Source organism: Neopsephotus bourkii, unplaced genomic scaffold (genome assembly GCF_033783945.1).
Source record: "Neopsephotus bourkii isolate Nb327-2 ecotype Australia unplaced genomic scaffold, CSIRO-AGI_Nbou_v1 NB_479, whole genome shotgun sequence".
Classification (NCBI taxonomy): domain Eukaryota; kingdom Metazoa; phylum Chordata; class Aves; order Psittaciformes; family Psittacidae; genus Neopsephotus; species Neopsephotus bourkii.
In genome coordinates, this window is record NW_026900980.1 from 840142 (window position 1) to 857437 (window position 17296).

A 17296-nucleotide genomic window follows, 5' to 3' on the forward strand; every position below is an offset into this window, starting at 1 on the left:
AGTTGTTACACTGTTCTGTGCTTCCCTTTGGCTCAGCCCATTTATGAAACACACATGCCGTTAAAACAGCCATTTAAAGGCCATTTTGTACATATAAGCTGACCTTAAAAAAAAGACACCATAAAAAAACCCTGCTACTGTTTTGGCTGCTACTCCTGAGGCAATTCAACACAAGCCCACTTGTACTGGTCACAACTGAGGAAGGATCCATACCATTTGTGAACATGGTAACACAATGAAATGCTGGTAATGCAAAGCTGAGCAGCAATGACAAAACAGCATCATTGCACAGAACCTGTCAAGTGCATTTACTTAATGATAAGTAGCTAAGTAAGCCCTAGGCAATAACATCACATTTAGCAGACCTTACAGAAACATGGTTTTGTTAATGGCTATGAGAGATGTTTTCTAGAGTTACAGAAGATAGGAAATAATGCTGCATGGACTCTAAAAGATTATCTACTACAATAATTCAACCTTCCTGTATAAATGGAGACCAGGATCCACCTTCTTCTTTTGACTTCTTCATTTGTCTAATTAAACAACAAAACAAATATTTAAAAGGGAGAATGGCATTCTGATACCCTTTCTTCAGCTTATCACTGTGTTACATTACTGTACTAGGTCAGTAACTGTTTAAAAGTAAAACAGTGAAAATAAAAGCTGAGTTGCCAAGTCTGACTTTGCAGGCAAAAAGCCTAAAAAGCACAGAACTTAAAGATCTTGGTGACATTTAGACATGCTCATGAGAGATCAGCAAACAAAATCTTTGTGATTTAAAATATTACGTGGTAACAACACAACTAAAGATGCCTTTTCTACTAAAAAAAACCCAACAAACTTGACTGATAGTGAGCAAGATTAAATACAAAGCTGTAAAAGGGTGAATATAATAATGGCATGCTCTGACACACTCAGTGCCTAGGTGCTCTAGAACTATCTACTCCCTTTCATCTGAGAAGCAAGAAATGTTTGTAATGGAGTCAGACATGAAGCAATACAGATTTAACACGTCTCATGTGTGTGTTTAGATACTGCATTATAAAGCAGAACACCGAATAAGAATACAAAATGAATAAATAATATGCTGCAGACAAAAAAAAAAGAACCCATGGAATTACATCTGTTTCTACCTGTACTGGACCAATACAAACTGAGGGTGGACATCAACATAGTGAAAGAAAACACATCCTATTGTATTTCTTTTTGCACCCAAATGCCTCAAAATGGGCATGGTAAATGGAAGCAACTCATATCACATCTGATGAAAACATACATGAATGCAGACTAATATTATCAGCAAACTTCAAAATAGAATGCAAGAGAAAAAGACATGTTCTTAACTATCAGTAAGGACACCCAACCTAATGTGACAGCTGCTACTGTGTTCTCTGGAACACAGCAGGGAACACACTCAGAGGTCACACTAACTGCAAGATGAACTGACATACTGGACAAAATGTTATGCCAACAGCCAAAGCCAGAGGTGATACTGCTCCTCAGAGAAAAGTTCTCCAGCACTACAGGCAGCTGTTCTGCTTCCCATGTACTGTATTTTATCTAGAGATAAAAGCTATAGCGATGATGAGGCAATCATGATTACAGAGTAGTCTAACTTCTAGGGCATACTACTGCTACAAAAACAGCATATTACTGCTACAAAACCTCTTCGAGAAATTATTTCCCTTTTATCTTTTATCTGCCTTTTCTTTTATCTGCTACCTGATGCTATGCTCAAACTCATTCTCACTGGAACTTTCATTAAATATTTACAGCTTCATCTAACTAAGGGCTGACCCTGCTTTGCTGCAAGTAACTTCTTACACTGAAGGAAGCTAACCAATTTCAGCGCAATTTCAAACACATCTCTGTGTTTGAAATTGTGATAGCATTAATTAATCCAAGTAAGAACAATAGTTATGAAATGAGTAGCTGTAGCCAGACAAATGCACCAAAACCAGTGGACTGCAAGAGAAACGGTACAAAATAATCCGTCTTGCCTTATTTCACAGCAGATAAAGCACCACACTGAAATAACTATCCTCTGATAGAAGGTAGCAAAAGATGAAGAATGCTTCCTATCAATCATCTTTGCCTTTATGGGAGCCCACAAAATAATCAGGTATCTAAACATATGTGCAGCAAAATATGCAAGTTAGAAAGTGAAAGGGCACAGATGAAGCTGTTGCAGAAAGAAAGGCAACCATTAACCTTTATACATCCAAGACAGCTGAGCCTGGTGCAGTTTACTGAGCAGATGGAAACATTATACTCAGCTAATGGGATTCTCTCACGTTTCAAAATGCAGAGAAGTGCTGCATGCATGGGACTTCACTGCATGCACACACACACAAACCAGCTCAACAATAAATGGGATGCTACCATGCAAACCTATCACAGTAGGGTAAAAAAGCTAACTGGGAATGTACAAGAGTAGTGAAGGATACAGGGAGAAAAGGGCCCACACAGATAAATCACACCTTGGTCCACAAACAGAACTCCTCAAAGTTCACCCTGCAATACGCCAGGGTGAATACACAGACAGCCTCGGGTAATACAAGAATACATACCAGCACAGGCTAGTATTAGCACATGAAAACTAGCCAGCCACAGGAGACCATCCTTCTAGCACAGATGTATTCCTGCTGTTTTATGTTTAGCTGGCATGCAAAGTGCAGACCAACCCTAGGGCTCTCGCCCTACCTGTATCAGGGCATTGGGGCTTTTGTAGAGAGCTGCTCAGCCCACAAGACGTGGTATTGCGCTGCTTGGCTCTGAAGCACTGCACAAGTTTTGTCCTTGTGTACTCCCTCCAAGGACACAAAGACACAGTTCATGGCTGTGAGTGATGAGATGAAATTTATGAATGTCTTAGGCATATTGAGTAGTAAAACATACGTCTCCATGGGCACTGTTTCTTGGCAGCTGTACTATAATAGTACATCCTCTCTCTCACACTAAGGTAGCAAAAATTCAGAGTATCTGCTAGGGAGGGCTGAGATGCATACAGTTGTCATGAAGAAGCTGCATATTAACAGCCCCAAAGAGGCAAATTTGTTTTTCACACCATGCTACAGCACAGGAGCTCTCAGCAAACGTCTTTACCTCAGCCCCTTTCTTTACAACATTTACTCAGATCTAGTTAGTTGGAATCTGCATTTCAGTTGTGCATATCTGTATCAGGTGACCATCAGCAACAGGAAACTGGGCATCAGCAAAATGTATACAAAATACTAAACCAAACAAAATACTGATCCTCAAGGAGCCTAGCATACTCTACGCCACAGAAAATCTTCATGGGATCCTGCAACATTGTCTTGTGGAAAATGAGCCATGTCTGAATATGTCCACAGTAACAGAAAACACTGTGAATCAATAACCCACATCCAGAGATAGGTACCAGTTTAGGCTGTGATGTAGTTTTTCCTGTCCTATCTGTGTAGGACAAGCTGTCAGAGAAGTGAAGAGGGATGTGTGAAGCAATGTGGAGACAGGCAAATTGCTCCATGTGCAACAACAGGGCTCTAACTCATTCAGAGCAGCCTGCTGATAGCTAAGAGCAGCACGTACCAATCCCATTCCTTATGCACACAGTTATGGCACAATCTTCCAGCATCAAAGCATGAGGCAGCTCTGCCTCCCCAGAACTGATCCTCAAAACCACCAAAAAAACCCCCCAAACTTGTCTCCCTTGTTTAACTGAAAGCACTCAAAGAAAGCTGTCAGTAGTTTCTAGCACAGCTACTCACCCAACATCTGCTCATTCTTACAGTTGCTGTTACGGCTCAGAGGGAAATTCGAACGCTCCTGAAACCCAATGTTATCCCTAGTGAAAAGGCTATGACAAATAGCAATGTGCTACTAAAGATCAAGCAGCTAAAAAAACCCTTATAGAAGCCTGGGCTGCAAGGACAGAAATGGTTCCATAATTTAGTGCCATTACCAGCCAGCCCCATACCTTCTCGTAATAAGCTTAATGGCGTCAGGGAAAGGACAGTGTTGCCCTAGCTATTGTGCTGGAGATAATGGACAATAGTCCTGCAGCATAGCAGCACCACTAGTCCACAGATCATATGGCAGAAGGGACCATTGTGATCGTGCAGCTTTTCTTCCTGTGCAACAAAAAGGCCGTATGCTTTTCTGAATGAATTGTTGTTTGACCTGTCATCTGCCTGTTGGGCAGGCACATTATCCTGAATGAGCACTGTCCAGTGACAGAAGATCCAATCAACTCTTCAGGTAAATTGCTTTAGTGTTTTATTTGCCTCACCATTAAAATTTCTGGGTCTGTATTTGTCCAGCTTCAACGATGAACACTTTGCTGCTCTTACGCATTGCCTGCTGGAGACCTTCTGCTCACTTATTACCCTTGGTGAGCAAGTTGACACTTAGTTTTCATCTTGCAAAGTAAGACTGAGTGAAGTCTGTGGTTCCAGGATGATTGCTCCTTAACGCTGTCCAATCTCTCTAATTTATCAGATGTCCTTCCTGAAAAGTGGATGTCAGAAACCTGGATTTCTGGATAAACTACACTCACTCTTCCATAAGGAACCACAGGTGCTTGCCAATAAAAACATGCCTCAGATAGACACACTTTGTGATACTGCAGCAAATAGGTTAAGTCTGACAACTACCAGAAGTGCCAACAACTCACAGAATTATGAACCCAACCTCGTTCTGCACCAGAAACTGCTGCCTCAAATGGGAACATACACAGATCTCTTGCTTTCTTCGAAGCTTTCAACAGGGCCTCTCTCCCGCAGTGATCCAAAATCTATGACTTCACAGGTCTCTTTTTTTTCTTTTAATATCCTTGTCTTCCTCTGGAGAACACATTAGCAATGAATAATCAGACTGCATGCAGAATTTCTGCCAGGCTCTGTGAGCTCGTTATTTCTGCAGCAGCGTTAGCAGCAATACCAACAGACGAGCTGTGATTTCTGAGACAGGGGCATTAGCAGCTTTGGAACTAATCTGCTCTCCTCTAATGCCTGTACTCGGTCTACTGTTGTATAGCAAATTTGTAGCAGAATGAGGAAAATGGGAAGATCTTTCAAGGATGATGGCATGACAATGGATCTGTCAAAAGTGCCCTCTATTATAGAGACTGAAAAGGAAGGATACATTAAAATGAAGCAGAATAACCTTGCTTTTAGAGACAAACAGGCTCACACATGCTGTACTCAAAATAAGTCAGAAGTATGGTCTAGGCATCTCTAAGAAAACAACTGAGGTGGTTTCATCCCGTTTACCCACTGTGATGACAGGTCTACCAACATCCTTCCACATGCCGAGTGCATTCATTCACACAAACACACACTGAGAGCACCTTCCTGCACCCTGTGGCAAACTAACCCAACTAATTGCCACCCAATATTATCCACAGCTTACAGAGATTCACCGATGCCTGCACCAGACGTTGTCGAATTACCACAAACCCATCACTCCAGGCAAACATCTGCAAGAGGTCTTCGTGGCATACAGTTCACCCTTTCAACACCACAGAGGATGGCAAGCAAACTGGTGGACTACAAACAAGGTCTTGGGATTCCCACTGAATTCCCAGTATAGCCACAACTAGCTAGAAAATTGAACCGAATCAAAAGCTCACAATGCAGTACATCGTGAGCTTTGAAGAGGATCAACTCATTCTCCTCCACAGGGACACATGGTTATGTGCTTTCATTGCTTGTTATTGACAAAGTGTGAGTGTATGTCCCAGCAAAATGAATCCTTCAAAGGGCATTTCACTACATTAACAGTAAAGAAGTTACACCATTAAAGTTCAGAAGAAAACCAGGAATTTAGAAGTCTTCAGCCAGTGTTGTCATAGCTTCATGTAGGGCTGTGGGAAATAACTTTATGGTGAGCAGCAAGCTATACTTCACTTCAAACCAATTTTTGTTTGCTCAAAGTACTTTGATTTCCTGAAATCTACTAGATTTATTTATGAATGTAGCATTACATTATACTACTTTCTGTGTTTTGAATGCCTATATGAAACAGTCTGGGGCTTTTCTACCTAGCAACCTGTTTCTTCTAGAGGGCTGTGTGATACAAAATCTGGCGACCTGAAGCTCTGTCACATTACTGCTCATGTCTGTAGAGGTGTGGTGTCTACTCCTGAGCACTGTTAACTGCAGAGAGCAACCACTGAGAGTCCTGGCTCACAGATTTGGACCCACTGGCAGCTCAGCTTTATGCTGAATTAGTTTGATACATAAAGATGTCACAGGAACAATATGTTACATTTCTCAATACATACATTAAAGTTTGTTGCACCTCTTCTTCCTTGAACATATGCTCCTTTACCAGCAGCATCATCCTTTCTTTTCTAATCCAGAGAGGAAATTATTTTGGCCACTTCATTTCCTATTTCAGCCATACAAAGTTAAGAAGGTTGCTTTTGTGCCCATGCCTTATGCACTCCCCACAACCCCTTTCCAACAGGAAGAGAGCTGCTTCCCTCCCATTCTCCATTAAACTCTCTCATAGACACAATTTCCAAGGCAGAATTGCCAGTGTGTCCCAGGTTGTTTCAGCCTGTTTCTGTACAAGCTCTTCCCTGACACTGTCAGTGGCACACACTGCGATGAGCGAGCACACAGGAACCCAAGGCATTATACCTGGGAGCACTTCGAAGGGCAGTAGTTATGTGAACAAGGATAACTCACATGGGTAACGGGTTCTACCACTGGACACTTCCCCCAGTCCTAGTGTATTTCCACACAGTATGACAGCTTTTTCTAGGCCATTTTAAAAGCATAAATTCATCTTTTGCTTCCAATATGAGGTTTGGGGCTCATGGCTTAAGATCTACTTGCTGCATGCATTTATTTACCTCACATATGAGAGCAGACTTACTGAATGGTAACATACAGTGTAAAATAAAGAAACAAAAGTAACCATCAGATACAGCATATTCTAATTTACAGAAGCAAAGGTAAAAATGGGAAAGTAAGAGCAAAGTGAAAAAAACCCAACCCACATTTATTCAACACTATTGAGTCTGTGTCTTACCTTCCAATGGGTCCCAGATCTCCTGAGTCCTGGCTGCCTGCGTCACTGGGTGTGCTCACTGATTTCGAAGAGGGAGACATAGGGGTTGGGACTAAATAATGAAAATAACAGGTATCCCATGTTAACACATGCAGCGACTGCACTGATGAAGAGCAGTGTCAGACAAATCAAAACCAATGGACCAAAATGATAGTGGATGAATGAGTGGGAGAGTTTGAAATGGTGAAAGCAAATAAGGAAGGAAAGAAAAAGAAAAGGAAGAGAGTCAAGTGAATTTTAAGTCTTTTGGAAGTGTTAAAATTGACATGAATTTAGACAGGACTGAAAGCCCAAAGGGAATCTACAGCTAATCAATGGAGGAGCTCCCTGTGGAAATAAAATAGCAATTGTTTTCTCTGGTATAGTTTAAAGTTGGCTTGCAAAAAATTTTAAAGGTATGAAGAAATAGCAGGGGCTTGTCAAAAAACTAAGTGAACTCTTCTGGTAAAGCCAGATAGGCAGTAGAACAAGCATACTTTCCAAATTTTGAATATAATCAAAAGCCAGTGTCCATTAGAGATGGTCTAAGGCTGGAGTGTGGAAATGACATAAAAAATAAAAGCTAAATAAGGAAATTCAGCTAAGTTAAAATCATTCCCCAAAAATGGTGAGAACACATATTAGTTTGCTTAGTGATTGCATTTTCTTAAGTAATTTAGGTCATATAAAGCTTCCATTTTGGGTGGGACATGATTTCAACACTCAGGGAAATTTCCCTTTACATACTATTGCCCAAGCTCTAGAAATGATTTTCTCTTTGGCTTGCCAGGGCTTTTGAAGCATATTTCATGCAAAGGCAGTTTTATTTCCTGAAACAGGAAAGGAAGTTCATAGCTCAAGGTCAGCCTGTGTTAAAGCTCTTCAGCAAGGAAACAATAAATAAAAAAGTAAAAATACCCTGATTTCTTTTAAAATGGTTTCTCAAAAACTCAAAGGTGGCTCCAGTCAGTACTTAATCAAGTATTCTTCAAAGCAGCCACATTGAATAAAACACAAAAAAAGGGGGTTTAATGCAAGAGTGAAGTTTCACATTTGTTTAAATCATGTGCATTTCCCTTTATAGATTTAACGGAGTAAAATTTTAAACTATTTTGTTATGCTCTATAATGTATAATGACAGACCTGCCAAGAGATTTGGATTTTCCATGTGGTCAAACATTTCACGCAGATTCTCACTGGAGACTGTCACAGAAACGACTGCAGCATGAAAAGTGAATTCATCTTTGTGACAGCCCTTCGGCAGGTGACAGGTATGTTGTGGCTGTTTGTGTATTCCATATTCACAATGGGATCCAGGTATCACATGCATGTGTGAAGGCAGAATTAAAGCCTCCTTTGTATATTAATTGTGAGTGTATATACAGGGAATTTATAGAGGACAAAATACTATTGTTTAACTAAAATGATTAATCTCACAGGCGAATTTTCAGGTGGTTTTGACAGTATCAACCACAAAATAATTAACTAAGATAAGAATTGATAATTTGCAACACAAATATATGTGTTTAGTTAATAATATGATAAGTAAATACAACTTCATTTTTAGATAAAAATGAGCTTTAAATGGTAGAACATTAAAAAGGTATCTGATTTTATAATATCACGATAAAATTTACAAAATGTATTTTACGACACATAAAAATAATCTAACCATTGCTGTTAGAAAATTATTCTGAGAAGTGGCATTTAAAAGCTTCAGTCACTATATCATAACTTACAAAATGAGTAACTTTTCTCAATAAATGTTCAACATTGACTGATGCAAGCTATTAACTGAAATTCCAATTCAGAATGTCACAATCTACTTGTATATACACCCAAGCATCTCTATAAGGTGCTTCCCTAAATCAAGGCTTCAGTATTTTGTCAAATTTGGAGTACTTCCTAAATATTACAGGCAAGAATGTCTAGGGGTAAAATCCTCAGTGAATTTAATGACAAGGCTTGATACCTCCAGAGAAGCCAATATTTTAGCTAATACAGTGAGAGTAATTCTAGATTCAAGGGAGAAGAAGGCACAGGAAGGAAGGCATGAAGGCAGGAAGGAAATTCCTCACTTTTCAATGGGAATTCCCACATGACTACATTCTTCCTTCCTTAGCAAATCCTTAATCTGAATTTTTGGAACAAAACTTGGGACTAATGAACTGCAGCATTTATAATAAGATTTCATGGGTCATCAGATGAATGTGATAGAAGACAATAATGTCCATCTGAAAAGAAATCACTGCTGGTATGCAAACCCGATCTGCACTATGTTCACAAAAATTTCTTGAAGAAAAGAAACAGATGTTTTAGGCAATGACAAGTACTCAAAAATGCCATGAGCTGGTATATGTGTATGATATGGCAGGCATTCAAACAGAAGAGTTCACTTCACTACTACAGCCAAAAATCAAAAAAGCCAAGCATGCTTTAAGAGAAAGAATGCATTCATCGTGGTAGAGCTGAATGCTTTACAGTGTGCTTCTCTTAAATACCTAGAGGTGGTTCTGGGGATATACCAATGCTCTGCAACAACGCTTCTGTTTCTCTTCTTTTGCGGTCTAGGTCAGAATCCTCCTGAGCTGGCTCCTTCTTTTGCTGTAGATCAGCCTGAATTAAAACAAAGCAAAGCAAAACAAAACAAAACAATACAGAAAAGTTTCTTCACATTTCATCAGTTTCATCAGTTTTCACCCAGTTTCATCAGCTCTAGCAATTACATGTGGAAAATACATGCACCGCTGCTTAGGTACCCTTTGAAATTTGTTTAAATAGGTTTAGATAATTTATAATTTAGATAATTTATGCTGTATATATCTCTAACAAAATTTTTCCCTGAATGCATGGAAAAGCTGATCTTTACAAGGATACTTGCAAGGATTTTTACAGCAAACCAATGGAAATCTTCTGCCTCTCACTCATCAGATGCAACTTATTCAGCTAATGTAAAAGCTGACCGTAAAATAAGACATATCATTACCCTGAATAAAAAATGGCCCGTTCCTACTTCCTCCAGAATCAAGAAATAAAATTTCATTGGGCTTCAGTGATGTAGCTTAAGGACCCACATTTGCTCCCAAGCACTCGTTAACTATGAAAATACTTTCTCATAAACTTCAGCATCTAACAGAAGCAAAGGAAAGGACTAATGTGTCTGAAATAGGATTTTGGCAGCTCTGGGCACCAACAGCCAAAACTAATGGTTCACAAGACCCCTCCCTCTTTACTTCAGTATCTGTACCTCCTTGGAGCTTCCACACATTAGACTCCTCCCGCTCTGGTCTACTGGGACCTAGAAACAGGAGGAGTAACATCTGCATTAGCCAGAATCCCTTATATTTGACTCATTCTTCCCCAGTTTAGTAGGGTGGAAGGAAAACACCAATACTCCTGCCTAGTGGTTAGAACATTTCCTTTTAAAAAGCAGGCTTGTGGCACTTCTCCCAAGCAGATGAGGGTACTGAACCCAGGTCTCACTTTGTTAGTCTACTGCAGTAATCAGTAATGCAAGTAAAACAAAACGCAAGTGGTCACGTCTATCATGTCTCAAATGCAGCAATCCCAGCATAGTTCTTACAGAGAATGTTGGAGGCATCTGCCTTTGTACTGTGGAACCTATGCTGGATAGCATCAGCTTCTAAATCAGCTGATCCTACCCAACCTCCACACAGAAAGGTTTTCTGTTCTGCTGAAACCAGAGTGTGAGGCACAGAGGACTCTCACAGTGCATAAGACTAGAGCTGATGGTGGTGCAGGCACAACAGAAAACCTTGAATTTCAGAAGCATCCCCATGTAGTCCAGTTTGAACATGGCCAGGATGCAGAAGAACATTGCTTTTACAGACAAAGTTTAGGCATATCACTGTGCTCAGCTCTGCCCATGAGCTAGCCTGAAGTATCTCAGTACACAGGGTGCTAGATAAATCTTCTGCACCAGCGTACATGGCTAAGCACTTCAGTGAATGTTAGACCCTGGAGGCCATTAGACATCCCAGTGCACCCCATTTACGATGACACAGTTAGGCACTGCAGCATAACCTGCAGAGCTGGGTGTCCCAAGCTGGATCTGGCTATTGGGGCCAGTGCAAAGTTCCAGCCACCACAAGACCTTCATGAGGCATAAAACCAGAGGCAGGGAACAAAGGAAAGGACTTAATAGATTCCTTCATCCATTAGCTTGTCTCCTTTCTCTCTAATTCATTAACGGGCTAGTAATGAACACTGAAAATGTTAATGTTTAAAGTTCTGCTTACAGAGGATTCCCCCAGTGACTCCAGGAGACTCAGTGGGGGGTGCGCTGGTAATTGCACACAAATGGCTCAAATGAACAAAGATTAAAAAGACAGCCAAAACTGGAACACTGATTTCTTGGATCGCATCACATTTTCACAGTAATTCCATGAAATTCATGTACAATATTAAAGTGTCAGTTTAAAAGGAAACCAGTTATTAGTAAAGGATAACAGGTGCTTTAAACTATAGTAAGTGTTGACATTTGAAGGAAAGGAAACATAATCACTTAATGCTTCTCTGACTTTGCATGAAAATGAATATCCACTCCCTGTCAATTCTCACCTCTATTCCACTAAGTGACTGAATAAAAAGAAGTACAAATCCCTTAATGAAAAACCTAATGCATATTGTCAAGGACAAATAAACTAATATGTCAATCAAACTTTAACAGAACTGAAAGATGCACCCATGCCAGAAGATGAAAATGCAATTGCAATTATGTTTTACTTTGGTGGAGAACAATAATTGTAAATCTGTTACCTTAGCTAGTAATCAAACTAGTCTTCAAAAATACACACTTAGATTGTAATGGCTTGGAAAAAACGTGAGCCCTCTTTCTGTCTTTCCTTACTCTCCACTCCCTTTCCATTGAAGAAGAGGCCAGGAAAAAGCATTGTGGCAAACCAATTTTTCTTTCTAACACACACGTACCCATCATGCTGTCTAAGCTGTTGTCATCTGACAGTCCACTGGTTTTAAAAGCGATTCCCTTGCCCCAACTTTCTTGACTGAAAATAAGCATTTTGATTTTAAGGTTAGACTGATGTGGGTTTGAGGATCTCATTCCACATGACAGATACCTTGGGGTATAAAATACCGAGATGTCAAAACCTCAGCAAGCCCCTTCTGCAATCATGAGCTATCTAAAAGACACTTCTGCATATTTACCTCTTTCTTCTTCCTTTCCTCCTCCTTCCGTTTCTTCTCTTCTCTTATCTGAGCCAAGCGCTGCTTTTTGCGCTCAAGTTCCGCTTTTAAATCACTTTTGTCTGACATTTTGACTCTGCTGGAAAGAAAATTATGGAAACCAAGGTGAAAACAGAAATAAATGTTTTCTTTATTTACTGAAGAAAACAAATAATTATATCAAAAACAGCATTTCTAAAATTCCTAAAAATATATTTCTATAGAAATACTGGCCTTTGGACTATACTTACATTGTAGAAAGCAGAATATTTGTTCCACAATTTATATTTAGACCAGAATATCATCAAACACGGCATATTTTCAAATTACCTTTATTAGAAAACAACCTATGCGAAGCAAACCCATTTTTGTCTGCTGTTCAGAATAATGCTTTAATGCTTTTACACACTGAAGCTAAAGTCTTCTGATTTTCATCAGCTTCAGCAGCTCTGCCAGACTGCAGGGCCCAGATGCACAAAAGGATTTTAATTTGAAGTACAAGAACGAGATCTGCCCCAAACAGCCCCATACATCTAATTTTGCTTGTAAAATTGGAAACATGATAGCTTTTGCTTCTGCAAGGGCCTTGAATGGCTGCCATGCCAGGTTCCCCCCAGTTCCACTGGTACAGCCCCACAGAGAACATAGTCCCAATATCCTTCACATATTCACACCTCTGGAGAGCACCCCCACCAAGCTAGGGGATATTCTGCTCAGGAATCAACTCCACCCTTTCCAGGGAAAGCTGGGCCATTTCCCCATAAAGCTGAAGACTAGGTACAAAACCAGAGAATCCAGCAAACCTGAGCTTCTCTTTAACGAAGCAGCACATTCCTCTGCCAACAGTCTCATGCTCAGATCATCATTCCAAGAGGCAGGAGAAATGCCTAATATTCCTGATTTGACTCCAACCACAAAAACTTGGCAAAAGCATTTCTTCTGAGCTTCTGAGCTGACTGCCCCTCAATTCAGTCTTAAACACAATTCTCTGTAGCATAGTGATGTGAAACCATGTACAATGTTTTAAATCTCTGTCAACCTAGTTACTGTTATGTGAGCCTTGAAAATGACAAGCAAAGAGATAAAAAGTCACATAATACAGAAATGCAGCCAGATCTCTAAAGAACATAGGATACCAAACTTTTTCTACAGTTTTAAAACCCTACTCATGTACAAATCAGTAATTTAATTCACAGATATTTAATTTCTTCTCTAACTTCATAATCATTACAGGCTGTCATCTAAATCTATCAATACTGATTAGCGCTTTATTTCAAAGATAGTCCTGATTAACAAGAGATATTCATGAAAAGAGTTAACTGCCTTTCCTATTAATTCACACATCACTGACCACATGCAACCCAAAATCAATCAGATCAATGGCAGTGCCATGTATATGCAATGGGAGTCTTTTGTTGGCTTGACGCATGGGAAATTTAAATGGCAGCTCTCTGCTAATATGATGAGAACTCCACCCACATTACTGTCTGGGTGGGTGGATGACCAGAGAGTGAATTTATATGCTAAAAATTATACAGTGCTTTCACCCATCATGAATTCCTCTGCAGTCATCAGCTTTCTTCCCCAGAATGATAAATGCACAGTGCTTTGTTGTCCTTGCAAGCATTTGCACTTAATGGAAGAAAAGAATAATATTTGAAATCAGAAAAGGAAACCATTCAGTGAAAATGTCAGAAATAAGAACATCATGAGGGATGCCAAAGGGGCCAGCGCACCTGTTTTTGTGTGTGGACCACACCACAGATGCTAACATTTCCCAGTCAAACTCCTAGCTGAAGCCCTCACACGGGAATTAAACCAGTCCAGTTAACATTGTCATAGATCCTGCACTTCAACAGAGCTGCCCCTCCTGGCCATGTGCCCTGCAGTCTTTCCAAGACCCAGGGACTCCTGGTTCAATCCACAACAAGTCACAGTAAATGGTATAGCTAGGAAGGACATGAAACTCCTAGGAAACCGGACCACTGGGTGCACTGGCTGTATAAGGAGGAACATAATTTGTTTATTTCTCTCTTACTCTGGTTCCATTCATTATTATATTGTTTTCAATTTGAGAAAGAGAAATCAAAAAATGCCAGGAAAAAAAAGTGCATTTGATACCAAGAAAACTAAGCAGTAGCACCTTAGCATTAATCTGTGTGATCTGTTGACGTCAGTGAGCTATTTTCACATAAGAAATGCCTGGAGAAGAAAACAAGCTTTTTAATGGCAGGTAGATTTTGCTTACCAGTCTGCTCAGGATTTGCGGGTCTCTCCCAGATATGGCAGAAATCCCTTTTGGGGGATTCCTATGGCAGAAATAATTTTCCTAATCTGTTGCACACATTTGAATTCTGATTATGAAGTTCCCCCTCACAGCCCTTTGGACTAGGTAGGGATTTTGCATCCTTTTCATTCTGCAGTTTGGCAGCAGAGAGAGCGCTCCTGTTTCTATGCAAAAAATATGCAAATATGTTTTAAGGCTTATGACAGAAACCCTGAGGGTTTGGCATCCCTTTCAAGCTGTTTGTCAGATATCCATGAATGGCTTTCTAAAAATTCGTTCTCTTGATGTCAGGGAAGCTAACTAGCTTCCCCCCTGATTTGAGCATCAGCAGTTTGGTGCCTGGCCCCTTCTTTACAATACTGCAGTCAGGGTGACCAATCCTATTATAATTTTGCCCTATTTTTAACAAAACAGGTATTACATACAACAAAGATGATGTATTAAACGTCCTTCAAAGAATGTTGCCAGAGATGAGTTACAGGAAGAAATTAATCTCAAGTTACTTTCATCCTGCATATATTACAGTCATGCTCTAGCCCCCCCCAAACAGCTTACCAACCTTCAAACTGGCTAGTTACAATTTTAAGCACAAATTGAACACCGAGGGTATGTAACCACCTTTCTTAGGTGTCAGCAAGTCACAGTATCACAGTATCACAGTATCACAGTAGGTTAGAGATTGGAAGGGACCTCAAAAGATCATCTAGTCCAATCCCCCTGCCGGAGCAGGAACACCTAGATAAGGTTACACAGGAACGTGTCCAGGCGGGTCTTGAATGTCTGGGGTTTCAGTTTTCCCGCCCACTCTCCAGCCTGTCCAGGTCCTCTGGATGGCAGCACAGCCTTCTGGCGTGTGGCCACCCTCCCAGCTTAGTGTCATCAGCAAACTTGCTGATAGTACACTCAATCCCTCATCTAAATCGTTGATGAATATATTAAATAATACTGGTCAGTACGACCCTTGAGGCACTCCACTAGATACAGGCCTCCAACTAGACTCCGCATGACTACAACTCTCTGGCTTCTCTCCTTCAGCCAGTCACAGTCCACCTCACTACCCGATCATCCAGACCACACTTCCTCAATTTAGCGCAAGGATGCTGTGGGAGACCGTGTCAAAGCTTTGCTGAAGTCAGGTGACCACATCCACCGCTCTCCATCATCCATCCACCGGTTATTTCCTCATAAAAGGCTACAAGATTGGTCAAGCACGACTTCCCCTTGGTGAAGCCATGTTGACTGCCCCTCATAACCCTCTTATCCTTGATATGCCTTAAGATGGCCATTCCAAGTCAGGAGTGAGCAAGGAGGCAAGCATACTTGGCACTCTACTTGGTGTTAACCATGGCGGTAACACTATTCATTACTGAGAATAAATTTCTAATAATTGCCATTCTGAGTGCCAAAAGGCATGTCCCACCAAGAGAGATAAAGGCAAGCAGTAAAAGCAATTTACTTTTAGCATTCTCTGTGATGCAGAATGACAGCCCAAGGCTTATGCACAACCTAATCTTCTCCAGCCTGTGAGAAAACATTGGTCAGAGGGAAACAGTAAGGAGCACATTTTGTAGTGAAGCAATTAAATCTTGTATGTGGGAGAAGGAACACATTAGAACAAACACACTGAACACTGCATTTGATGTAGAAAGAGTTCTTATATCAGGGCAGCAGCATAGGGCTCCCCTCAGCAAGAGAGGTTCATAATCTTATATCAAATTTTGTTTTGTTTGGCACAGTTTACTGTCAAGTGACAGAGTTTTGAGAGTCCTCCCACTGCAGGAGAGCTTACCACCCACATGCAGATGTAGCAGGATACGTGGATGTGAACCACCTTACACAGAGCACTCATCTGCACTCCTAATACTCTGAGGGAATTCTCCTTTCTAGAGACAGAAGCCTGCTCCTTTTGACTTCTAATGAAACAGACTGCTCTATGTCAGGATGTCAGCTTTCCCTGTATTCATTAAACATGCCTCAGAGTCCCCTCTTAGGCTTGGAAATACAGCTAATTCCACTCCCACATCAGAGGGTCACCAGATCCACCAGGATAGCAGCCACCCAGGTGTGTGCAAAGGTGGGGCTGAGGCTTCTGAGGACTGCATTATGTGACCTCACCATCTACAGGGCTTATCTCACTAAATCTGTATGTTCACCTTGTAGATGCAGAGTTATCCTTACCATCAGTGCAGGTAGAATCAAAAGAGTCCGGGTATCCTAGGACATGACTCCCCTTATCCAAAAGCAGTTAAGAATAAGCATGCCTCAAAGCCATCAGCTCCTCTCCAGTGATGATAAAGGGTCCTGGGTCATCAGTTAAGCTCTAAAAATTTTCATCATAAATGTCTCAGACTGGGTAAGAAGAATCCTGACCTTACCATGCTCCCAGCAGCTCCTTTTAGCTTGTCAGTGTATTAAAAAATAACAAACTTTGAAAGATCATTTACATTAATCTTAAAACAGTATTTGCACAACCTTCTCTGCTGTACAGACCATACGCAGAACTACGCCACTAAACTTATCACACAGGTACTAGCATCTTATGATCATTTCATTAGCTGCAGCTGTAAGCACATGAGCATGGAAGATGCAAACAACAGCATTTTATCCTCAACTGGACTAAAAGCCATGCAAGTACTTTTACAAGTACAAGCTAGTAGACTTATTACAGTTTTATAATAAGTTACAAGGTCTTTAATAATGATCAGTGTCACAATATTTGAGCTATTTATGTGAGCGCATAACAGCAAAAACAGCCACACGCATCTA

The 17296-nt window shown here is 40.6% G+C and overlaps 1 protein-coding gene across 14 annotated transcripts in view; it reads right to left on the reverse strand.

Moving 5' to 3' along the window:
- The window catches only part of DYNC1I1 (dynein cytoplasmic 1 intermediate chain 1), a 194306-nt gene that overhangs the window by 164369 nt on the left and 12641 nt on the right, over positions 1-17296 (reverse strand). For 2 of the 14 annotated variants that reach the window (XM_061350053.1, XM_061350047.1), the window contains exons 2-5: positions 12226-12343; positions 10286-10336; positions 9540-9654; positions 7021-7162 (exon numbers count right to left, since the gene is read on the reverse strand). In XM_061350053.1, the coding sequence (XP_061206037.1) occupies positions 7021-7162; positions 9540-9654; positions 10286-10336; positions 12226-12333 (416 nt within the window). In that variant the 5' untranslated portion in view covers positions 12334-12343. The remainder of the gene's footprint in view (positions 1-7020; positions 7163-9539; positions 9655-10285; positions 10337-12225; positions 12344-17296) is intronic. The other 12 variants (XM_061350059.1, XM_061350054.1, XM_061350057.1 and 9 more) reach the window with 7 other exon arrangements.